Genomic DNA, 26,808 nt, shown 5'->3' on the forward strand with positions numbered 1-26,808 from the left:
ACGGTAGGACTGAAGTATGACGCTTCATTACACTGAATTAAAGGAACTCATGTGTGATCCGGCTCTGATGGAACCTTGTATCATACTGATGCTCGCTGCCAAACACGCTGGAGATAATACTTTATTTAAAATGCTTTATTTTTGAGAGAGAGAGAGAGAGAGAGAGAGAGAGAGAGAGAGAGAGAGAGAGAGGATGGCCATGGCACGGCGGGGTATTGCGTCACTTGCTGCCTTTACTTGCGCAGGCTCTTTGCATGGTGGTCTTTGGCTGCGGGCATCGTTGCTACATTCTGACTCATACATCAGAGCAACATGTAATACCAAATTGTTTAACTCGTTGCGTCAAAGGTAACAGTATGAAGGTGATGGCCATTACTTTATATATATATATATATATATATTTTTCTCACACTGAGGGGGAAGGAAAGAAAGAAAATGAATCATGATCATAATGACTAAAGGCGTATTTTTTCCTCCTAATAATATATTTCAGAAATACCAGAACTCCCTTGGCAGCTGCAGTATTATCTGCACAGAAGCCCCGCCGATGCCAACTGTCACCCACTATTTATTCGACTTTCTTAATTCACTCGATGTGTAAAACATTTAACGTCCCCGCTACAACTGAGGCTGGCCCTGGAGGAGAGAGGGGAGAGGGAGAGAGGGAGAGAGAGAGAGAGAGGGAGAGAGAGAGAGAGGGAGGGAGAGAGAGAGAGAGAGAGAGGGGAGCGAAGCGCCACTTAACTGGTTTTGTTATGAGGGCCCGATCGTGTGCTCTGGCTGGCGTCGCGGAGCCCCAATCAGCTGCCATTACACCCGGTGTTTGAGCATACCATTGGCTGGTGGGGAAAGGAGCTGTGCGCAAAACCAACCCCGCCGCTCACACTCGCCTTACAGGAGCCGAGCTGCACACATCATCCGCTTTGAGCGCTTAGGCGCAGTGATTACATCCTCTCAGAGAGAGATAGAGGGGAAAGTCGTGCTGCTCGTCGCTCCTTTATTTAGAAGTTGCATTTGTTGCAGACTCCCGTCGGTGCATATGTTCAGGACTTTTTATTTTTTTTTATTTTTTATTTTTGCTATCTTTTTGTTGTTCTTCTACTCGTGTGGAATGTCCTACGTTGTTTTGTGACTTTGTGTGAAGAAAGGGGCTGTCTGTTCTGTGCACAGGCGGTGTTGGCTATGCGTCCTGGCTCCAGCCTGCAATGTTTGCGCTGACGCCAAAAACTCACAGACCGGTGCAGAATTGATTAAAACAGAGAAGCTCGGATCAAATGGCTTTGCTTCTCACAGCTGAAACGACACAATGTTCCACTGACCCGAGGCAGAGGAGAGGAATTTCACAACCGGACAGCCTTGTTGCTGTTTGTCCCACTGCCATTTTACGGACAATGGGAAATGCTAATTTATTGTAAGAAAAAATAATTAAATAAACAAGGAATAACATTTTTTTCCCCCCTACATCGTCTTGAAGTGCACTTTGTGAGATGATTTGGTTCATATTCCTGCTCTCCATCCTGGATGGAGCGCTCTCTCAGCTCCACTACTCCGTGCCAGAGGAGCAGGAGCCGGGCTCTGTGGTTGGGAATATCGCAGAGGATTTGGGGCTGGACATTACCAAACTTTCCGCTCGCCGCTTTCAGACGGTGCCTAGTTCACGGACCCCTTATCTGGAGGTGAACTTAGAGAACGGCGCGCTCTTGGTGAAGGAGAAAATCGACCGAGAAGAAATCTGCAAGCAGACCATCCCGTGCCTACTGCACCTGGAGGTGTTCCTGGAGAACCCGCTGGAGCTCTTCCGTGTGGAGATCGAGGTGATGGATATCAACGACAATCCGCCCAGCTTTCCCGAGACGGACATTTCCGTGGAGATATCGGAGAGCGCCATCCCCGGGACCCGTTTCCCGGTGGAGAACGCCTTCGACCCCGACGTGGGCACAAACGCGCTCAGCACGTATGCCATCACGAACAACAACTATTTCTACCTGGACGTGCAGACGCAGAGCGACGGGAACAAGTTCGCCGAACTGGTGCTGGAGAAGCCGCTGGACAGGGAGCAGCAGGCGGTGCACCGGTACGTGCTGACCGCGGTGGACGGGGGCGTCCCGCAGCGGACCGGCACGGCTCTCCTGGTCGTCAAAGTTCTGGACTCGAATGACAACGCGCCCACTTTTGACCAGTCCGTGTACTCCGTGAACCTGCGGGAAAACTCCCCCGTGGGCACGCTGGTCATCCAGCTCAACGCCACGGATGTAGACGAGGGACAGAACGGGGAGATTGTGTATTCGTTCAGCAATCACAACGTCCCGCGGATAAAGGACTTGTTCAACATCGACGCGCGGACGGGGAGGATCGAGGTGGCCGGCGAGGTGGACTACGAGGAGAGCAATACGCACCAGATCTACGTCCAGGCGAAAGACCTGGGGGCCAACGCGGTCCCCGCGCACTGCAAAGTGCTCGTCAAACTCGTGGACGTGAACGACAACACGCCGGAGATCGGTTTCAGCACTGTGACGGAATCCGTGAGCGAGCAGGACGCCCCGGGCACGGTGATCGCGCTGTTCAGCGTCTCGGACCGGGACTCCGGCGAGAACGGACACATGAGCTGCGAGATCCTCGGGGACGTCCCCTTCAAGCTCAAGTCCTCTTTTAAGAACTACTACACCATCGTGACGGACGGGCCGCTGGACCGGGAGAACACCGACTCCTACACCATCACGGTGGTGGCCAAAGATAAAGGTCAGCCTTCGCTCGCCACCAGCAAGTCCATCAAAGTGCACGTCTCCGACGAGAACGACAACGCGCCCCGCTTTACGCAGGCGGTGTACGACGTGTATGTGACCGAGAATAATGTGCCCGGCGCGTTCATCCACGCCGTGAGCGCCCTGGACCCCGATATAGGACAGAACGCCCTCATTACCTACTCCATATTGGAGTGTGACATACAGGGCATGTCTGTGGACACGTACGTGTCCATAAACCAGGACACCGGCTACCTTTACGCGCTGCGCTCTTTTGACTACGAGCAGCTGAAGGAGTTTAGCTTCATGGTCCAGGCTAAAGACTCCGGCGCCGTGGAGCTTTTCTCCAATTCCACCGTCAACGTGATCATAGTCGACCAGAACGACAACGCTCCCACTGTCATCGCGCCCATCGGCAAAAACGGCACCGCCAAAGAGCACCTGCCGCGCTCCGCGGAGCCCGGCTACCTGGTGACGCGCATCGTGGCCATGGATGCGGACGACGGCGAGAACGCGCGGCTGTCCTACAGCATCCTGCGGGGCAACGAGATGGGGATGTTCCGTATGGACTGGAGGACGGGGGAGCTGAGGACGGCCCGCAGGATCTCCGCCAAGCGGGACCCGCAGGGCTACTACGACCTGCTGATCGAGGTGCGGGACCACGGGCAGCCCCCCCTCTCCTCCTCGGCCAGTGTGAGTGTCATGTTGGTGGACAGCGTGGACGACGGCCGCGGGAGAGACCGCGGCTCGGCCTCCAAGGCGAAGGAGACCTCCCTTGACCTCACCCTCATTCTCATCATCGCCCTGGGCTCCGTGTCGTTCATCTTCCTCCTGGCGATGATCGTGCTGGCCGTGCGCTGCCAAAAGGACAAGAAGCTCAACCTGTACACGTGCCTGATGGCCGGCGAATGCTGCCTGTGCTGCAGCTCGTGCTGTAGCAGGCAGGCGCGCGGCCGGAAACAGAAGAAGCTCAGCAAGTCCGACATCATGTTGGTTCAGAGCACCAACGTGACGTCAGGGGTCGGCCCCGTGGGGCAGGTGCCCGTCGAGGAGTCTGGCGTGGGCGGGGTGGGAGGCGGGTTCGGCTCCCACCACCACCAGAACCAGAACTCCTACTGCTACCAGGTGTGTCTGACACCGGAGTCCGCCAAAACGGACCTGATGTTCCTCAAACCGTGCAGCCCCTCGCGCAGCACCGACACGGATCACACCAACCCCTGCGGTGCCATAGTCACGGGTTACAGTGACCAGCAACCGGACATCATATCCAACGGCAGCATCCTCTCTAATGAGGTAAGGGGCGCCTGGGTCAGCTGGGCTCCACGTCACATGCATTAACAAACACAAGTGCACAAAACCCGCGCTGTAAAGGGTTGAACCTCATTTGAAGGAACATGCAGCTGATGATTTCTTGATCCCCGAGAAAGCTGCGTCTGCTTCGTGTCAACGTGCGTTATGCACTCAGGTCACGCGCAACGCCACGTCCCCGAGAGGATGGACGTGGCGTCTCCTATTGGCTGCTCTGCTCAATGGCCTTTAATCATTGTCAAGCTTAATGGTGATTGGACATGCCGATTGTTAAATCTCATGTGGCCTTTTCCGTTTTATTCGCTGCAGACTTCAGATCAGCCTTTGGATTGTGCGCAGGCGACAGATATGTTTACTTTGGGTATAGAGTGCTTCTCATACTCCAGCCAGACACTTTTATCTTTATTATGTTTTTAACATTTGTTTGGTTCGGGTTTAATACGACCCATACTATAGTTATGGGAACTATATTATGTCCTATATGAAATAATAGTTAGGGGAACAGAGAAAGAGAGAAATTCCACCAAGACAGCATGTCTGTGCCTGAAAGATATTTGGCTACAGCAGCAGCCTTTTTAAAAACAGGGCATGTTTAGTTATTAAATACTGATTATAGGTCATATAGTTTGGGTGGCAAATCACTGAGAAGAGGAGAGAAGGCGAGTGACCTGACGGCTCTGTTTTTGTGTTCAGCCCGTGCGCTCTTTGCGCGGGGAGCTGTGGAGTTTGGGGGCTTTTGTGTGTGTGTGTGTGTTGATTGCGGTGTGGCTGGAGTGGAGCCAGACAGCCAGTCACAGCCTTGCTTCTGCTGCGCGTTAAGTATTCCGAGCACGGGCCGGCCAGGCAGCACCGCGAACAAAGGTTGTTCAGTTTCAGCATCGGGGCGGCTCAATCATTTACGCATTCAATAGCCTCCCTAACCCACTACTCTCCGTCTCTCCTCGCCCACTCACTCACCGAGTGGATGCGCGCACTGTCGGTACCCCCCCTCCTCCTCCTCTTCTCCGCCTCGCGCAGCTTCGTCCATCACTGTGATGACAGGCCGATGTATGAATATGTGGTCATTTATGCATGAACCTCCTTCTCCTGTATTTGTTAATGTGCCTGTTTTGCATCAATTGATGAAATGTGTTTCTCTGGGCTTTTTTTTTTTTTTAGACAAAACACCAACGAGCAGAACTCAGCTATCTGGTGGACAGACCCAGACGTGTCAACAGGTAGTCAAAACCACACACACACACACACACAACACACACGCCGCATTATTACCAACGTGTAAAGCCTAGTGAGCCACACACCGGCCGCCGGAGGACCTGTAACATCCAATAGGCCTCATGGAACCAAGGTTATTCACATATCTATAAAATTGAATATTACATCCATCAGTGTGAGTCTCGTATATTCCGCATCGTTAATTGTGGCTTTGAGAGGCTACATGGTTCCCAACGTATCCATAACGTTCATCTTCAATTTGGCATCAGTCCCATAACCGACAGAGCAGCGCCTATTACAGCCCTAATGCTGGATTTCATTACATGCCATGTGTAACATCCAATTTAGCCCCTTGACGGCCACCGTGACTGTATTAACTCGGTGTTGATTTCTGATTCTCAACCTTTCTCTCTCTCTCTCTCTGCCCCTCATTTAATCCCCCCTCTCCTCTCCATCTTCCCGTTTCTTAATATTGCATCTCGACCCCCCTCCCTCTCTCTGGCCCCTCGATTATTTTTACACCTCCCTCCCGGACACGACTGCCCACACTCTCCTTCTCACCTTCACTGCCTGCTACAGTTCGGCATTTCAAGAGGCAGACATCGTCAGCTCCAAAGACAGTGGTCATGGCGACAGCGAACAGGGCGACAGTGACCACGACGCCACCAACCGGGGTCACTCAGCCGGTGAGTCCCCTTGCTCTCTCTCTCTCTCTCTCTCTCTCTCTCTCTCTCTCTCTCTCACACACACACACACACACACACTTAATTACACTCACTCAGTCATTTCAGTCTCTGTTTCCATAGTGGGTGTTTGCGAATAGGATAATGCTGAATTATCGGTGCGGACCGGTGACTTTTAATTTCCTTAATTTGAGAGTGTGGAAAGGGCCGTGTTCCGGCGTCGCTGGCTGGCTGGCAAGAGCGGGCCCCCGAGGTGTTGATTGTATTTCACACCCGGGTGAAAGGAAGGAGAATTTGGGGAAATCTATTTTCTTTTTCATACCTCGGTCTCTCGTTGTTCTCCTCGTTTTCTAACGCTGAGTGGTGCTGAGAAGACAGCGACTCACAGCACAGGCAGTTGAGGCCTACAGTTCTTTAGTGGCTCGGATCAATAGGTTCACTCAAGTGAGAGGAACATTGAACTGCGCCGCCATTGTTGGTTATAGATTCAGCTGATCAAGGACATTAATAGCCTTTGCGTTCTTTGTGGTTGTCGGCCAGATATTTGTAGCTTTGGCACAAGTTAAGGCGTGGACATAAAATCTTGCAATTAGGAAACATTTCCGTTTGCATCAGGTTTATTTACCGCCTCTTATCTCTCTTCTACATTTAACAGTGCAGTAGATTTTTTTTAGACACAGCTTGAGGTCTTATCATAAGCCTCACATTGTTCTCTCTAAAATTCCATTAGGTTAGTACCTGTTTATTGATCAGAGTGGAGTCAGACAAAATGTGGAGCGATACAAAAATCTCATTTCATATTGAATTGCCCTTTCCTTCTGAGGGATTGTTCCACGCGGCTCGTGTAAGGCCCCCTGTCTAGACCGGAGCCTGCCAAATATCATACCAGCGTGGAGAATACAAATAGAGCAGATTAGATAGGCGGTGTAGGATAGTGAATGCTCTTCATCAGACTTCGCAGTGTTTGGCATTATTAATGGAGCGCCAAATTGTCGAGAGCCGACGTGCAGCAGCGGTGGCAGAGTCACGGTCGGCCCCCACTGGTGAGGCAGGAAGGTCAATCTGTGTGAGACTGAAATGCACAACTGGGAAGATAATCCAATGTCTGACTTCCTTATGTGTCAAGAATGCATCTTTTTGTGAATTAAATATGTTGTAGCTTAAACATGCATTCTGGGTTCTATGTCTGTGGGCTGTTTTTTTTTAAACATTTATTTTGAATTCTAGTCAAGAGATCAGAGACATACAAGAAAGAGAAGGGATAACAAGGGACACATGTTTTATGGATATGCGATATGCGTCTTAAGCTATTCGCCAAGCAGGTAACCTCCCTCAGCAGGGAGGCAGCCCTCCCGTGATGTTCTGGCCTGCTACTGTATTTTAAAAATGCATCGCCTTGAATTTCTTCTTGCCGTTTTTTTTTTTTTGCTCACACAGTTTAAAGACCACATTTTGTGTGTTTCCTCGGCTTTATCTGGCTGTGAGTGCGCTCGTTTGGCGCTGGTCTGGGTAGTGTACCCAGTTGGTTCTCTGCTCTCGATGAGGAAACCAACATTTGTTCCTCATGTTGAATTTAGAAGGGAACAGCTTAGCGCTCCATGGGAGGTAATATCACACGGCTGCTATTTGGAAAAGAGGGACACTTGTGTTTCGCAGGCTTCTGTAAACAACAAAACTAGATGGTGTGTGTGTGTAAGTGGAAAATTGTCTGATTTAACATGTAGGCGGATACATGCACCTGTATATAAGCCGCTTGTGTGTGTGTGAGTGTGTGTGTAGGAGACAACGAGGCTAGGTGATGATGTCTGTATTGGAAAGGCGTTTTCCTTTGAGGCAGTGTGCTGGAACGCTTAAATGAAACCGAGCTGAAGGAGACAGAGTGGTAGGTGATGGCGTGCTGCCAGGTGTATATTGCCTCTATATGGGCATTCCCATTGCTCATTTCTCTCTATGTATATGTGAGACTTCCTTTATATAGGGAGGAGAATATTAGCGGCCGTCTCATGTGGGTTGGATGCTGTGTTTGGGTGTTATAATGTGCCTATAGGAGTTTTATGCTGAGTGCATGTTCTTCATTTCCGCATAAAGACAGTGGAGAGCCCAACTGAATGAGCCTGAGCCAAGACTATGTATAGACCATGTGTGTTTGTTACGCTTTTCTGCAGCGTCTGTGTGCTTAGGCAAATCCGTGTGTGCACATACAGGTGCATATGTTTAGCATGCGCTGACGGCATCCATAGCCGCATCCTGTGTGTGTGTGCGTGTGTGTGTGTTTGACACACACACATTCTCTTCCAGGGTTTTGTGGCAGGGTCTCATCCTTCATTCTGTCTCCCCAACACGTTGGCTCTCCGCAACACTCGGCTGATCAGTAATTCATTTCTAGAACCTTTGCATAGCAATTATCAAAGGAGGGTTAGAGGCAAGGTTTGCTCACGGGACTGCGCAGCAACACTCCCTCTCGGTGTACCTCGGAATATTTCAAATCAAGGGAAAAACCATTTCCAGTTGGCATATCATCAAGTACACCTGCCGCAGCTTCCCGCTCGGCCGCTCGTCTGACACTTTAGCAAATAAGTCTCCTGACATGGTTTTAAATCAAAGGGACAGTGCCTGTGAGAGTGGGATATCGCTGGATACCTTTAAAATGTGGGCAAATGGCTTTTCTGGAAGCAGCTGGAGTGAGGCAGCGCTATTGATTGACAGCTACGCATCCACAACTCCCAACCCCCCCTTTTTTTTAGGTTGTTTGATTCAAATTAGACACTGTTTTCCCCTCATTATTTCCCTCATCATCCTAACGGAAGAGAGCGGCAAGTTTGAGTAAGCAAAACAAAAAAAGCTGACAGATAAGAGAGGATTAAATATTCACCGGTGGAAGAAAAAAAGTCAGCGTCTCAGAAACATTCGATCAGCTGTGGAAGGCTGCGTGACGGGCGGGAGACTGGAAACGATCATTATCGCGCCGTTTGTTTTGGTGAGGACACGTCCGTGACAAATGGGACAATTAAATCACTGTGGCAACGGTGTATTAGATGGCTGATTATGAATTAGCGGTGGCCACCGTGTAGCAGTTTCCCATGTCAGTGAGCTGTCAGAGGAATTTAGGAGGGTTTTGAAACGCCCTCCTCTCAGGCCAGAGCTACTGACAAAACCACAATCCCCCGAGTCCATGATCCATGAGGCCAGAAATAATGTCTCAGGTTTATTTCAAAAGCTCACATGATGAACACAATAAAGAGACCTCGGTAATAACATGAACAGGGGCTGAATGTAGCATTGCTCAAATAATGGTCTGATGACAAAGAAAGGACAGAAAAGGTCAACCTTTTCATTCAAGAAAAAAAAAATCAGACCTGTTGACAAGGGTTTTATCAGACTAAGGTTGCAACTAGTGATTATTTCCATCATTAAGCCTGGGCAAACACTCCGAAACCCAAAGATAATTGCCGCATGCAGGAGATAGAAGAGCAGCAAATCCTTGTATTTAAGCAATGGAAAATAGATACAAAACATATCATGTCCATATTCAGGTGAGAATTTTGGGTTTCTACTAAAACACTTCACTTTGCAAAAAAACACATTTTCTTCTCATATCTTCTGTCTGAATATACCTGTATTCATCTTCTGTCTGAAAGGCTCCGTTTTGATGAAAAATATGGTGCACCCTTTGCAAAGCTAGTTCTCGAAGATACCACATGCGAATGACATATTTTCTGATCCAGCCAGCCCACAAAAAAAATACTGGATTGTCTTATTTCACAGTGTGTGGGTTGGTAGGAACTAGTTTTTCATGATGCCTCCCCTTTAATTTAATGAATAACACATCATTCAATAAGGAGTAATGAGCCAATAACATCTAAAACTGACCACGTCAAAAGGGAAAAGGGGAAAGTCCACTTAATGTGCACACTCAAGCCTTGAAAAGCCCACTAACGGAGAGCAACACAAAGGAGAGTGAAGTATCTCAATGTGACATGAAAACGTAAAAATCTATTACAGCAGATAGGATAAAAAACATTGCCTCATTAAAAAATCAATTTGCATTTAGGCTGTAACAAGTGGAGATGTCGCCACTTCTTCAAAGCTGACTGGCTTGTTAAATATCAATAAAAGTCATTGCAGATAAAGGAGGAGATCAATCAATGTGATTAAGTCATTTACTAGCCTACTTCCTGCAACAGGTGTTTCTTATCTTAAACCAAGCTTTTGAAAAAAATATATATATTGGATGACCTTTTTCTTACATGATCAGTTTCGATAGCGAAGTGGATTCACTTCGGCTCACGACTTCTATGTGGAAATGAATGAAAACCACAATAAGAACTCGTAGTGATTACCCGTACACGGAAACATCTTGTCGAGTGACTTGGTGAATGCTCGGCATGAATAGGCTGTGCTTTATGAATGAGTTGAATACCGTTGAGTGTTCCCAACCCTGAAATGGAGGAAAAAAGAGCTTTCCTCCATATGACTCAAGTCAGCTGAAAACAGTAGATCAAAACAGAAAAGATATATTTCAGTGTGTCAGACGTAAGACTTGGATATTTAGTTCAGCAGAAAGCCTAACAAAAAAAAAATGAGTCATACCATGTAGGTTCATAGGTAGGTAATCTGATCTGGGAGCAGGAGCTTCATTTACACAGTGATGTAGGGGATGTCAAATGTCTCAGGTACAGGATATGCTTTAACATACCCTACACTCCTACAACCTACTGTCAGAACGTTGCTAATATTGTTTAAATGACGACCAGAACTAAGAAAGAACTCGCCCTCAGACGGTGAAGTCAGCTATCGTCTCAGACAAAGTGTGACAAGACTAAGTGATGAAACGTACACAAGCCAATAATCAGTGTCATCCACAATCTTTGCTCCAAAAGTAAAAGGGCCATTATTAATCAAACGGACACTATTGGGGCAAGTGGCCATCTTGGCTCTCCCTCCCACCCCAGTCGCCATTTGATAAACATTGAAAATGGTGGCTGCCTCTCAGAGACTCCGGACAATTTCTCTGTCTGTCATTACTGGATGTGGTGGGAGCCATCTTGCTCCGTTTTGGCCCTGGGAGGTCTCTGGTTTACTCATCACGGTCTCGCTGGCCGACCCGTGTAAGAAAGCTTTGCTGCTCCCCTGCCATCCCAAGCTGCTGTCCAAATATTGACATCTTATGTCTGTATTCCTTTCGGAACAGTGGAGGACAAGATGAAAAAACAGAGGCATGGGTAGGAGACACCCTCAACCTGGGGGACGAGGGAGCGAGACAGAAAAACGGATAAAAGAGAGGATTAAATGTGAGAGAAAATAAGAAGCGACAGAGAAACAGAGACAGACGGACGGATGAGTGCAGGGAGGGAACGGCAGCAGATATACAGCATATACCCACGGAGATAATTCAAACCCCCCACTCCCAGCTGCTGGATGTACATCAGGCAGAAATTAGTCAAATAATACAGACGTGGGATTTCGGAAATACTCGGAGATCTAATAATAGGGGGAAAAAAACAGAGGTGCTGATTGTTTATTAGCAAGTAGATTGTGTTTGCATTGCGTTTACATCTCCCTCTGTGTGTGTGTGTGTGTGAGTGAGAGAGAGAGTGTGTGTGTTTTTCCTGCCTGATGAGGTCACGATGAGAGATAGGGCTGCTGGCAGGGCCTGTCATTGCCAGTCACTGTTTTGGTTGTTGTTTTGCTTTCCGCCCGAGGAAGAAAAAAGGTGCTTCACTGGAATGAACAGCCACTGGGTGTCATGGCCTGTCTGTCTGTTTACTTGTGTACATTTACATATCTCCTTGTAAAAGAGTATTTTTAAGTGTGTGTGTGTGTGTGTTTGCAAACGTGTTGATGTTGCGTTTTTTTTTTTTCTTTCTCAAGAGCAAGACGGCAGGCAAAAAAAAATAAAAAATCAGTGAGTAGTTTGGAAGCGTCTCCCAGCCTGATGTGTGGTAATCAGTGACTGCTGTGGACTATATTTACACGCCGTCTTCAGCGCATATACGTCGTCGTGCTTGATTATTACTTTACTGAGATACGAGAAATGTGGAACACAGTGAGCTTTCTCTTAATCCTTTCACATCACCTCTGTATCTTTATCAGTGTGCGTTCTGCATAGCTGCATGCGCGCCGGTTTGGCACCTGTGCTTCGGTCTTTCAGGCTGATTTGTTTGTACATTTAGAAACATTGTGGCGACCGACCTCTTTATCGCTGCGAAAAGCACAGAGATGATTGCGGGGCCTGAGGTCAACATCCCCGTGTGTCCGCCGAGGAAATTAATTTGCCAGAAGTCCATTGAAAGGCTAAAGGCTAACTGTAAGGTGGGGATTAACAGAAAGACTATGATTTATATGCCCCCCAACCTTTAAAGATGGGCATAAATATACATTAGTTTCCAGGGGTGAATCAGAGGGTAAATGCCACTCAAAATCTCAATTAGCATTTGCCGATGTCCCGGAGTAGTTCTCCTGCAGTGTGCTTGTCAGAGATTTTTAGCTGATCACGCTCGTCACTTCGGGAGTTCAGAGTTACAATTGCACATGCTAGGTGGTGATGAAAAAATGGTTTAAAGACCTAACTGGTGCGCTATATATATATATATAGACATTCTATCATTTTATTCCTTTGTTTGACCCTGAATCCTAGAAAACAAGGTACTCTAACCTAATTACGGCCCCATATGATAGGGTTAAAGTATATGAAGTAATGTTTTCTCCCCACATCTGTTATGTAAAGCACCCTCTCCACCCACCTCTTTCCAACTCTTCACCCGTCTCCATCTGCGAGGCCTGGGTCTCCCCTGTCTTTTCTGGCCATTGCTCCTTCCATCTGCGATTGCCCGGGTCTCCCCTCTCCTTCCGTATGGTTCTTGCACTCTTGCTGCTCCTCCTGCCTGCTGTCTCTGTCTGTGAAATGTGTGACTCCCCCGTCTGTTTGGCCCTGGCTGTCCCTTGTCTGTAGGCCTCCTGCCTCCTCTGGCTCTCGAGCCACTGCACAGTCTTTGTTGCCCGTCTAGCTCCCTATGACGCCCGAATTAGCAACACAATTAGATCCACACAATAGACACAAACACAAAACAAAGAATGAGCGCAGTGGTAGGTCTTAGACACTGTGTTGACAGCACTGTTGTTAATAATATATAGTTTACACAAAGAAGAAACATAAAAACAAATACATAATCCTTGAATAAATCAACTCCCTATTCATGTGGTGTTTTGCAGGTAAAATGATAATAATTTAATCTTTAGCCACAGTTACACAGTGTATATTGTGAAAGATAAGAATGGAATGGTATGTGCTGCCTTTGTCAAGGCTGAACATGTGTTATTGTACATTACCTATTATATATTTGGTCTTTTACCTACTTGGCCTAGCTACGCCTATTGTGTCACACAATGTGATTGACTGATTGTGGTGTCAAAGCTCAGCAAATCGACTTCACTCCGGAAAAGAAAAAAAAGACTTCACTTTCCATGTTCTGTGAGAAAAAAACAATGGTTCGGACCAATTTATTGAGTGGCAAATGAAAAGAAATGCCTCTGGTTTGCCAAGGTGAAGCTGCTATACAGCAAACAGCTCTTTACTGTCTTATATTATGAGAGACACAACTAAAGCACCCACCAAATGCAGGTCCATTGTTGGCAGTGGCAGGTAAAACCATCAGGGCATTCGACACACAGGAAGACGTCTTCATAACCTTAGCATGTGATTGGAAGGGACGCCATTTGAAAATCGCTCACAAGCTCTCTATAAAATGTGTTTTCATTGAATCATGTATCAATTTCTTATGAAAAAAAAAAAAGCTCAGTGCAAAGCGGGAGCAACTCAGAGCAGACATCTGTTGGTGATCAGAGCAGAGAAGAAATTAACTTAAGTTGTCCAATGGTAATGAACACAGTGTGGGTTTTGTCCAAGAATAAATCCTGCAGCTAACAACACCCAACACCCACACGAAGTTCTGCTGCTTCAAAACATTACAACAGTGGCCATTTCGTTGTCGTCCCAGATTAAACACTCTCCGTATGAATTGAAATGTGTTGATGTGTATACTTCTGCTTGTATTCGGGTGCATTCATGCACGTGGGTGCTCCCAGCCTGCACCTACAAATTCCCCAAAAGCCAGGCGTCATTTGAACACTGGAATTTACCATGCATGTAATGTTTTTTTTAATAATATAATTACAATTTAATTAAATCATTCCTTCCATTAAATAACGTCTAAACAGTTTAAACGTTATTATCCTTCATGTAGTGCACAGATTTCAAAAGAGGCAGATGAAAAGTCTGAGCGTGGAAAAAATTATATTAAGTTGTCATATGACTTCATTGGAGAGGTTGTATGGATTTATTGTGATTATTACTCTCTCTACTACTCTGTCTGTAGCCCAACCAATTGATACGTATGCCAACACTGGTTGTTTGTGTGTCTGCTCTTAGTGATAGAGGAACAGTGGCTTTATCAGTGGGATGGATCAGTGGAATAGATTTGTGGAAGTGGACCCTTTGATCTGAAGCCCTCCGGGCCTTCTGGGAATTACAGGCTGTCCGCTTTACGCGTTTTTCTCTCTCCCTTTCGCCTGCCTCGTTGCTGATGTATCACTTTCCTCCGCTGACCCTAAACTGCCCGTCTCCCCCCTTTGATCCTCGCCATTCCAACCCTTTCCCACCTGGCTCCTAACTGGGAAAACCGGGAAACATACAAATCCAATTTCCCCATGAGCAGACAACGGCTGCAGAGTCTCATTATAGTGATGACTCTGTTCGTGTCTGTCGCTCCTTTCTCTTCCGCTATATAATCTCTCTCTCTCACCACCCCCTCCCTCTCTCTCTTTATTGTCTCTAAGAGAAAGTAATTAACATAACTGGTACCTCTTTCATGCCCACCGTGTGTTTGCGGGACTCCGTGTGTTCCTCTATTATATCGTTTCAGATGTTAATTTAATCTTTTTTAATGGCGATGTTTTGTTTTTGGCAATAGCTGTGTGTCAATTACACACTAAGTCAGTTAGTACAGGGATGACTGATATTAAGAGTGTGATTAGGCGGCAAGTTTCGTTGCGTTTCTTAAGTTTTTTTTTTTATGCGTGCGAGGATGATGGAATATGGATTAACATTTTGTCTCTTGGTGTTTGGGGAATCAATTGTGAGTCTGAGGATGTTGATGTGGAGGGGGGGGGAATGTTTTTCGTGCCGCCACATCACTTTGATTGCACATTTCATTCGGAATGAATGAGGTGAGGAGCAAAACAAACAATTCGCTTCATCAATGTTGGCCTTGTCTCTTTGATGAATAGCTTTTGCTGCACTTTTTCTACTTGTGACATTGGCAAATGATTGCTAACTTGTGTTCTCTCTTCTGGTTCTCTTTCTCTCATCTCCTCCTCCATCTCGCCATCCTACCCCACTCCAAATATCCGCACCACTCTCTTTCCGCTCACTTATCATCCCTTACATCTCTGTAATCCTCCATACACAAACACCTTTCCATCTCTATCCAACGTCATCTCGCTTCCGCTTTCCTCCCTCCCCGATCTGTCTTGCTCTCTGCAGGCGCTGACCTCTTCTCCAACTGCACGGAGGAGTGCAAGGCCCTGGGCCACTCGGACCGCTGCTGGATGCCGTCCTTCGTGCCGTCTGACGGGCGCCAGGGGCCGGACTACCGCAGCAACTTGCACGTCCCCGGCATGGACGCCACGCTGCCCGACACAGAGGTACCCTCCTCCGTCAACCTCTCCGACCAACTCACCATGACCTCGTCCACTGCCTCGTCCAACGATAGGTCATTCTCCACCTTTGGCAAGGACGGTCAAAGGTCACAGTCACACCACAGCCTTCACCATCACCTCCATCAGCAACAGCAGCAGTACAGCTCCAGTACGCTAGAGAGGAAAGAGTATGATAGGGGAACCCTACCGTACAAACCCACCTTTCTCTGTGAGTATCAGTATGAAAGTTCCCTGGGACCCTATGACTTTGGTCTGGTCCAGTACAGATACTAAAGGAGGGGGACGATGAATCTGCCTTTTTGATTCCGATCTGGACTTTTTATGTTGTTCATCAACTTTTTATTTCTTCTATTTTTTAAGGAGTTTTAAAGAAAAATGTGGCTTTATGTTTTTGTTGTATTGGTTTTTTTTTTTTTACTTTGTAAATTCTAATATATGTTGCCGAATGTAACATGTAATCTATAACTGCTAACTCCCCTTCTCCAAAACCCACTTTTTTTCAATTTAACCCACCCTTCCCCTAAACACTGTCTGTTAACATGTGACTTATTATAAAATAAACACAATTTGAATAGGACTCATGTTAAAACTGCTGTGGCCCCATTTTCTTTTTTTTTTTTACCTTTCTCTAAATTTCCCATCAAAGTCCGTCCTAATCAGCCTTTTTATCTGATGCTCATATAAGTAAAGGTCACCTAATCAAGCGCCATCCTAACACACACTTATAATTAAATGCAGTTCATGGTTTAAAACATGATCTAGGAAATGAAAGATGGATGATCTCATGTTGTAAAGGCCATCATTTTGCCCCCCAACAATAGAGCTCTGCTCGAATACGACGGCTTCCCCACAGAATAGCTCGAAAGGTGAACGTTACAACCCACGCTTCTTCTTTTCCACAAGAACTGAAGTCCATTTTGTTGTTGAAAGAGGTGGCGTTTGATGCTTGTGGATCAATACCTGACATGAAGAAGGGTGCGTGAGCTGGGCTTTCAACCCCGAGGTCGAGCTTCTTCAGTTGGAGAAGTCGTGTCCATAAGTTTATAAGAAAGGAGGGGAATGATTACAACACAAGGAAGCTTTATACGGCACATGAAATATATCTTCACCCACTGTAATAAAATTGAGTTTCCAGTTTGCATTCCTAAAGAAGCCCAAATGGGATCCTTTGGAAATTATCACAGCTCGCATTCGATGCGCCCACATTATATGAATATTCTATGAGCTCTAAGAGTAGAGAAAAGGATTCGATACACGCATTCAGTAGAGAAGTCATTTCCCGTCACTGCCATGTTAACCACCATCCTCCATGATACTGCATGCTGGCTGTGAGCTGTTTCTCAGGTAAACGATGAGCACTATAACCTGCTTTTTTTCCCCTTCTTTGTTTGCAACTTTGCAAACAGAGGCAAGCAATTTTCCTCTTGTACATCAGGTCTGTGTGAAAAATAATTTGTATTTTGCCTTTAGGTGCTAGAGCTTGCTCCAAATATAGCTGCCTGCGTGTCTACTCATCCCGTCTGCCTCGCAGGGCCAGGATAAATGCACTCCATATTCGCTCTGCCCAAAACTCAAAACTTTATTACGTTTTCATTTGACTTGTTTTTTTGATTTATGATTTCACCGGTCCTTTGAAATCATTTTTGCCACGGCAAATGATCTGTTGTATATCAGTCTGAAAAAGAAAAGGGGGAAGAAGATGAGTAGAGTCCCAGAGGCTGGGGTTCTATTAACCAATTGGCACGATGCTCTAATTTTAAAAATAGCACCGTATGCTACTACTGGCTAAGGCAATGCTCTGATCACCACGCTTGCCTCGACAAAGGGTTTATGAATGTTTAATGATCCATTTATAGATAATTAATGAAGCAATTAGTGTTCTGTGTATTTTCTACGCATGCATTATGTAGCCACCAAATTTTAAAACCTTTATCTCCACTGATGGACATGTTTTTTACCCAATTCCCAAATTAGTTTTACCATTTATACAGCGAGGACCAGCCCTTTGGGATATATAAATAACTTCACACAGAGTCCTTTGTGGCATGTATCCTTCAAGAGATGGTATTTCAAGCCGATGGTGTCACTAAAGAGTCTCCAGGGATGGGGTGCCATTTGTCTTAACGAGCATGTTCTCTTGTCTTTTTCAGCCCGCAAAAGGATTTGTTAGCTCGTTCCACGTGGACCTGTCGGAGACAGCGTGAATTCCTAGTGCTGGACCACCAACGACTGATGCCGGAGACAGCGACATAAGAAAAAACAACAGAAAACAGCAACCTGGACAACAGCAACCGTGGTTAAGCTTCATTATCTCGGGTGGCGAACTGTAACGAAGCCTTGGCAGTGGTCGCCGAGGGAGGGGAAGAGAACTAAATACTGAGTAGCTGTGAGCCTCGATGATATCTGAGGAGCAATCCGAGGCCTTATTCCTCTCAGCAGGACTGAGACCGGGGCCGTACACTTGACATGTGAAAATTATAACGTCATCAGCAGATGGATGTGAGGAACGGGAGCGGCGAACGGAGGAATACAAACCGAGAAGAGGGATCAATTAACTCACCGTGGTGGGTTTGTTTTTTTGGGACTGAGGAGTTAGCCTCTAGAGATCTGTGTGTGCCTGTTTACATGAAGAAAAAAACAAACTAATGTTTCTGTACAAACTTCAACCAATGTCACATGGAACCCTTTAGCTATTTCTATGGTCACCACTAAGCCAACTGTACAGAGACTGTGTAAGGGGAGGGGGGGGGGGGGGTTGATTGACAGCCAGCAAGGGAGCAAGAAACTGACAGAAAGAGAGAGAGCAGGTGTTGTACAGGTATAAAATGACACACACAAAAAAAAGAAGGAGCAGGGGACAAGCAGAGATGATGTGCAGTACTATAAATTCTGTATCTCCGGGTTTTTGACTTGACTGTCTTTATATAACTTCTCTTTTTTCGTTTCTGTTGTTATTTCTGTGTGGTTAAAGTGTGCAAAATCTAAAGTATTCCGACCTACCGTTATCGACAGGAACATGCTGTCTGGAGCCGGGGGGTTCAGTCCTCTTTCAAGTCACGCCACTTCAGGAAGGAGATGTTAACACACTGCGTAGAGAAAAAAAAGGAGATTAAGAGACAACCAAACCCCATGTTTAGTTTATCAATAAAATATCACAAATTAATGTCCTCATGTCTAAGCCAGTGACCAACAGTTCTCAAGTCCCTTCCTGAGCTGACTGTGAGAAAGTGAAACGGCCCTTTACCAGGATATGGTTCCCCTCACGCCATCGGCCTATACATAAACAATCAGACACACTCAGTGGTTTTTATCATGTGTGCAAAGTGTTTACTGTGCTATTTTAAAAAGCTTATAAATGAATATAAATCTATATATAACTATATATATAACTATATATATATATATACAATATACTTTTACTGAAAACTGTGTACTCATTGGTTAGTTTCTACACCTCATACTGTCATTTAACTAATAATACCAAGTGCTACAAAGTCAAGACATGTATCGATTCAGAACGAGGAGGAGTGCTTCAGCCTTCGGCCCTTCACACCAACCCGGGATTAAGTTGATGTTCTTATTTGATTGTTACTTTTCACCGTTAACAGACGCTGGGCCTTGTTGTGTGTAGCGAAGACACCAGTTGAGTTGTTTTTGGCCTGTTGTGTATTTTTACTAGCAGAATATGTGTTCATGTACAGGAAGGGGGGACTATCACAATCGAGCTAGATATCAAAGGTTTTACAATCATACAAGAGAGGCATACACAGATGAATATGGACATAAACAGACAATAGGCGTAAGGCATTGCACACACACACACACACACACGCACACACACTGACACACATTTGCACACACACGCGCGCACAGGTCAAGTGGTGATAAATAAAGTGTCATTGAAGTTCTCTAACGTGTGTTTTGTTGGGTTCATAATAATAATAATAGATGGAACCGATGAGAAAATAAGCAGCCATGCTTGTAGATCTATGAGGCTGTACTTAGACCTGGTGCACTCTAGCTTAATGCTAACGTTAGCATGCCAACAAGGACAATGCCTTGGTAGGTGGAGTTGTTTACTGGTTCATCATCATCGCCTCTCCAATCAAATTGGATGCCAATCCATTCAGTTTTCACTAATTTCCCTTAATGCTGGTGCTAGGACAATTCAGGATATTGCCAAAGTCATTAGGATTCATCCCCTGGGGACCATGATTTTCTAAGAATTTGCAAATTATTCACAGCAATTCGTTTATAAATGTTAAAATATTTTAGTCTGCACCAAACTGATGAACCGGCTAATCAACTGACAGACCAACACTGCGATCCCTAGAGCCGTGCCGCCAGCATTGCTAAAAATAAAATCGTAAACTTGGATTAAGATGAGCTCCTTTGTTACAGTCAGAGGAGACGTGCTGTACAAATGTGCATCGCCAAAAGTTATGAACTATTTGCCTAATCAAAGCGAGGAACCTGCTCATTACTTAAAAACCTCACAGGGCTCATCCATGGTTTTCACTGTTTTTTCAGCACATGCATTTTCATGAAAAGAAATCCAGCTGTCCCAAAAGAATCTAATGGATTTTCAAGATGTAATCAACATAGTTTTGCTCTACTTTCCTCATTCCCTGACCTCAATAGCTCACCAAAAAAAAAAAAAAAAAGCATGTCGCTGGTGCCTCTCACTCTAGGTTCCGGTCTGTTTCCTTCAAAAATCACTGATCACCATCCCCACATGCATCCCAATCCGACCTCTACACTTCAGTGTGATCTATACACGGCCTGGCGCAAGTTCATTAACGCAAGAAGAAGAAGAATGCTGGAGACTGGATGCAGACTGCTGCAAGAGTCCGGAGGGTCATGAGGGAGGTAGTCCCTGACTTGACAGCCTAGAAACAGAGATCTGTTTGTGTCTGTCACAAGATGACCTTCTTTTACGCACAGATACATGTGATGAGCACATGTGACTGATCCGGTGGTTGCCTTCGTAAAAGATGGCCTTTGGGGTTCTGATAAGCATCTCACCCAGAAACAACTCCCTTCTGTGTAAGCATGGGGAATGTGGAAGAAGGAAAGAGGTCACGGCTGGATTGAGCATGGTGATGAGGTGGTAATGGCTTAGTAACAAAAGGGCAATACCGAGGTATTCCACAATAACCCCCTTTTTCATAAAAGTATTCCCCATGTCAACATTATCCAGTCATTGCTCCCATAGTATTTTACAGTTTGTACTTCATTATTGACAGAATTAGACTGAACATATTTGACTGTTGTGAGCAGATTATTCCAACGTTCCCCTGCTACTCCCGTGTTGATCTTCTGCCCAGACCCTTCCGCAGTATGACACTCATGTGATTGCCCTATGATTACCCTAATTGAGTGTCGATTCTGAACCGCTGCACTTGAAGGCAGCACGATGGTCTGCCTTTAAAAGAGTGGTGGGGTGAAATAATTGTTCAGGATAACGGGGGTCCTTTCAGAAGGCTTTCATAGCGTCGTACTCATTTGTACATGCAGACACGAACTTTGTAGTTGTGTACAGAAAAGAGCAGGAGGGAGAAGGTAAAAAACTGCCTACTTTCTCATGGTGTCTATCGCTGTGTGAAGTGGGCATGCATGTCGGATTGTCGGTTTCAGAAGGTGACAAAAAACTGCAAAATGAAACTTAATTTCAAGGATTTAATCAATGTTATTATCAAGCTATATGCAATTACCACTGTATTACCCTACTGTTACAATATATTGGTATTACCCTGCTACCTGTCCTGATAAGTCATTGTACAGAATATGCCAAATTGAACAATGCATCCCTGATGAAGTATTTAATTTAGTGATAAACTACCACTTAGTCAAAAGAAAATACCGTTTGCAATTAGAAATGTTTCCTAATTTAAGTGAGGGAACATCAGCTCAAATAATCAGCAAAGTCTAATAAATCTGCCAAAGAATTCATTGTAAACTTCAGATATTTATACAGCCCATTTCAGTACTTGAAAAGCTGTGATTATAAAATCTTTTCAACTCAAGGTTCACTGGAGTGAGATACCGCCATCGACAACGGGATAGGGTTGATCGCTCAAGACTGAATCTCCACACTTGAAATATTAAAAGATGTCAAGGTTTGATACCCGGCTCTGAGGACGATAGAAGATCTAGGCAGACGCGTTGACTTTGTGGCGTGAGCCAGACGACCTGCAGGTGGAGACTGACATTCTATCAATGGCTCTGCATTGACCTGATCGGTTTGTCCTCCAAGGCGCCTCCGTGGCCGACGGAGAGGAGAAGAGTCATTTACAACCAAATCATGGTGCCCGTCTCTCCATATGAGGTGGGGTGAGGTGACCTAGCTGTCTGTCTGAGCCTCCGAGCCTGTCCCTCATATCCTTTCCCCGTGGCAGACACACTTCATTACTCTGGCTAAATACACTTTCCATAGACCCCATCAGCCATCATTTACACAGCTCGGCCCCGTCACCTTTCACCACGGCCACCTCATCAGACATACTCACGCCGCCATCCACACACACCCTACATGGCCCTAACACAGGTATACACTGGACACACACTGCCCTCATTCCTCCTTTACCTTCCTATCCCTCGCCACCCCACCAGTCAATGTGCACACACACACGCACACACACACACACACACACACACACACACACACACACACACACACACACACACACACTCTCAGGCATCCTTGGGCTCTATTCCCCAGCCACCTCATCAGGCCAGAGCAGACAGCTATTACAGTCTGCGCTCTGATGCCCATTTCTCCTCCCATCTCTTCCCTTATCTGCTGGCCGGCTAGGTCTGCGACAACCTATTGACCCGAGACATAGCCTCGCCGCCCCCGTTGACCTGAACACACAGTGTGTCCATTCAACAGCATGTCTGTCATCTTTCCACAAGCCAAACGCCATCCAGCACACTGTTCATTTTATTCATCGCAACCTCAGGTAAGGCAGGTTTGACAGTATGTTTGCCACCTGGCTGTCTGAATGATGTCACGGTGTTAGGATGTTCTAGAGAAGCAGCGACTTGTCAGCATAACTCGGTTTCAGTCCACTGAAAATGGCAATTGTATTGTAATCACGTACAGCCTTCAGAATACGTTTTGGTTGCTAAACTGTCATTTGGAATAGCAATTCACTTCCGGTTTTCAAAGTTTGAACAAAACATTTGTTTTACTACTTTTTTGATTAAACACGGTTAATTCATCAGTAAGGGAAGAGTGTCGAAGACAGTCAGTTATTCATGCTGTCCATAGTTTTTTTTTATTAAAGATGCTGTCGACAGCACCTTTCACAGTCTGATAACTCCACAACAGTGTGGACAGCCTGTACCAGAAAGACATCCAGGCCAAAATTACCCTCATCTGCGCTTTTCTTATCTGTTCCCAGGAATGAATAAGAGTCAAGTACTTTATTTTCTCCAGTTTCCTAAGATAGATGACCTTGCCCCAACCACTGAGGCCACAGTTACTTCTGTCTTCACATATTGGTTCCAAAGCTGGTACTCCTAAGTGATTTACAATGTATCTATAATTTGTAATAAGGCTGATTTAAGTAAGTGTTGAAGGACATAATCTGCAATGGTATGATGATTTCAAAGATGGACTAATAAATGCATTTATATTGCCAGTAGGTAAAATGACTGTAATGTGAAAGGTGTTCCTCATTGTGATGGAAGTCACATAGAGCCCTATGAAATCCATTTACATTTTGTTCCAGATTCCGTTTTAATTTTGTCCTAAATTCCGTGTTTTCCCATTTAACAGCATTTTTCCATCAAATGGCGTCATATCATGTGGTACATTAATCAAAATTCAATAAAGAAATAAGAAATTATGATAAATGTATTGCAGAAACATTCAAGTAGTTCTAATTCTAATTCTTTGTCATTCAGAGACCGTGCAGATATGCATAAATATGCAAGTGTATGTGCAATAATTTATGGAGGAGTCACAATATATCACCCACTTTATAAAATCATTACTTTGGACTTTGGTTTTAGGTTCACTTTCACCAGCCTCGCCAGCAGCATTTAGCAGCTACCGAGCCGTTCCCTCAAGGGTTGGTGGAGACCAAACCAAAGCTAAAAAAAAATGTCACTGACATGGACGTAAACTGCAACTTCACCGGTTTGCGGAGTCATGCAACTGTGAGGCAGTAACTCTAGTTTTCTTCTTCACTACAGATCATGTCCTGCCACAACAAAAAGTAGGTTTTGTTTTGATTTGAAGACAAATGCCAATGGCCAGTAAAAATCACATACTGTATACAAAGTGACAGTTCTGAATATAAAGACTGGATAAAAAATATATAATTTTGACCTAGATCGGCTCTTTCAATAACACACACACACACACACACAGGGCCTGAAACGCCTTGCCCTGAGCTACCATCCCCTCTCATTGTATATTCTGGACAGGAAGTATTGAGTTGGTAACCTGGGGTGACGGAATCAGGCCTCTGACTCACGCCCTGACCTCAAGGGGGGGAACAACCCAGTGGAGGACAGACCTCGGCCTGCGGTGGTAGGCTAACGCAACATGGCTGACAGAGACAAACAAGTTAACTGCAGAGCCAGAATGACGACTATAAAAGAACAAACATCACTGAGAGCAATAGCACACAGGGAGGGAACAAAAAAGAGGGCTAGGTTATTGTTGCGCTACTGGAAATAGAAAAACAGCCTTATGGATGCAACAGAAAACAAATACAATTTCAAAAGGTTGTTGAAACGGAATTTCAAATCAATAACATTACAATAGGGAGTTTTGCAGGGGGGGAAAAACACCACTGCTTAATAAAACAAAACAAATAGAAAGTTTGCAAGTGAAAAACAGGCCACAAAAAAACGAACAACAACAGAGAATGCCTGCCTCATTGCAAGCTGTCAGAAGAGCGGTAAAAACAGCAAGAGAAAATACCTGACCAGCTGGAAGAGAGAGAAATACTTTGGTCTAAGCAAAGAGAAATGCTTGGGTTGCTGACTCAAAGCCTGGAATTCATTTCAAGGAGATGTGTCCGGCGGAGGGAGAGGGTGTTGGTGGGGTAGAGAGGTCTGCTGTAGGGGGGGTGTAACAACAAGCTAGTAGCCTCTAGTGACCAACCTTATCCGACACCTCGTCTCGGCCCCCTCCTCACCTCCAAACCCTGCAGGTGCAGGTGCAGAGATGCGAAGAAGATGCAGTCGTGCTCCCTCAGAAGGAGAACACCTGGTCCTGGTCCTGGGGGGGATCTAGCCATAGCCACTCCCTCTGTATTTCCACCCTCCTCAAATTCAATCCCTGCCTCTCCCCATCCTCCCTCCCTCTACCCTCAGTCCTTCCCCACTTCCTCTCGTTCCGCTGTCTAGCTCTCAGCTGTCAGACTGAGAAATGGCAGGCGAGACAGGGGTCTTCTGCCTGGGGTGATGGGCAAGAGAGGACAGAGGCCTCCAGGCACACATGTGCGGACACACACACACACACACACACACACACACACACACAAATAGTGTGTGTACCGGTCTGCACCTGCCAACCTGTGTGGGTTACACCTCCATATTGTGACATTACACATGACAGCATGGATGTTACCTTAAGGGGCCAATAAGGACTTTAAACAGAACTATCGGAGAGTGAGTGAAACTTGTGGATTTTACAGCCAATCAGCAACCTTGATTTTGGCGTATGCCTGTTGTTGTGTTTGAAAACATGCATAAAAACAAACTTCCTACAGAGATAGTTTGTTGATTGCAATCAAAATGTGATTGTGAGGTTCAAACAATCCAAGTTGTTCCAATTGTTCTGCAGTGATGGGCTCCTTCCCAAAACAAAAGAAGAAAATCACATTTGATTTCAATTAAAAATATGCAGCAAATACTTATGCAGCTTTATCAGATGCTTAGATGTTTTTTTGGCATGGTACATAATTTCCTAATTCAGGTTCTAATGAACAGTTAGACATTTAAGGAAATATGTCTATTTGCATTCAAAGTTAGTATAGGGTTGCCATTTCCACCTACTCCCAGTGTGTAAGCTAAGCTAAGCTAATCACCCGCTGACTCATATTCATAATATAATAATATTTATTATGCTAGTGGTAACAATTGTGTCATTTAAATTTAACTAATAATGTGAATAATCATATTTACCACAAGATCAAACTATTATTTAATTATCTACCAATAATGAGCATTAATGATGTAAAACCGTCTTTATGAGCCACACATGAACTAACCGTGACACTGCTGTTTTTCTGTCTGGGATTTATTAGATCAAATGGGAATCTCTAACCACAGGCCCCTTCATTATCAGGGTGATAAGCTGACAAGATCAAAGAAAACTATACACCGACTCTGAACTTTGTTCTGCAACTTTTTTTTCCATTCTCGGTGTGGAAAGTTCAGTGAGTGTGCGTTAGCCAGCCTTACTTGTTACCCCGTCATCAAAAACAGACCTACGCCATTGATGATATGGCCCTGTCAAAATCTGATGTAGCCCTAAACCAAAGTATATGCCTCTCAGCTGATCAAAGTCTTAACATCCACCACACAATTACTGAAGTTGCTTGACTGGGACCATGACAAAAAAAAAAAAAAAAAAAACTGTAAGGCTGAGTTACTTTATGCTCACTTTTACTGGCAAGAGGTCAGCCCCATGAAAGCTGTATGTTATCTTGATGTAGTAAAATTTAGATTTTAAAAGTCAAAGAGCACAGAGATTACGCTATACAGCGGCTGCTTCATGAGGCTTATTGGAGGCCCTTCTTCTTGTGATAGTTCTCAGACTTGGTGTTTGAAAAGTTATGAGTCAGTGTGTGTAAGCCAGGCGCCTTTTTGACAAGCTATATCTGGGCATATTTACCACGACTCTCAGGACTGTGGATCAACTATGGAGCTGTAGCCCGGAGGCAATTACCATAGCTTAGCATAAAGACCTAAACCTGGTGGACAGATAGGGCTGGACCTGTCCTAAATTGGGACAGAATAGAGAAAGTGCCACATCAGTAGTGTGGCAGCAGCTCCGGCCGTTTTTCACAGTCTACAGAGGATGCATTCAGGTACAGTTCCGCATGTAGGTCATCTGCATTTTGGCGGCTCTCAGAGCCCAACGCACAATCAAGATCGCTTTAGCTACGCATGAAGAGGAGGGA

General features: G+C 45.4%; 1 protein-coding gene across 4 annotated transcripts in view; it reads left to right on the plus strand.

Moving 5' to 3' along the window:
- The first annotated feature begins 825 nt into the window (after positions 1–825).
- The window catches only part of pcdh10a (protocadherin 10a), a 55,586-nt gene continuing 29,603 nt past the window's right edge, over positions 826–26,808 (plus strand). The window contains exons 1-5 of one of the 4 annotated variants that reach the window (XM_084006351.1): positions 828–4,034; positions 5,208–5,266; positions 5,841–5,947; positions 15,486–15,869; positions 17,812–17,860. In XM_084006351.1, the coding sequence (XP_083862477.1) occupies positions 1,488–4,034; positions 5,208–5,266; positions 5,841–5,947; positions 15,486–15,869; positions 17,812–17,831 (3,117 nt within the window). In that variant the 5' untranslated portion in view covers positions 828–1,487 and the 3' untranslated portion in view covers positions 17,832–17,860. Of the gene's footprint in view, positions 4,035–5,207; positions 5,267–5,840; positions 5,948–15,485; positions 16,194–17,811; positions 19,567–26,808 lie in introns of those variants that run through there. The other 3 variants (XM_084006352.1, XM_084006350.1, XM_084006349.1) reach the window with 3 other exon arrangements.

This window comes from Eutrigla gurnardus, assembly GCF_963514095.1.
Source record: "Eutrigla gurnardus genome assembly, chromosome: 3".
Taxonomy (NCBI): domain Eukaryota; kingdom Metazoa; phylum Chordata; class Actinopteri; order Perciformes; family Triglidae; genus Eutrigla; species Eutrigla gurnardus.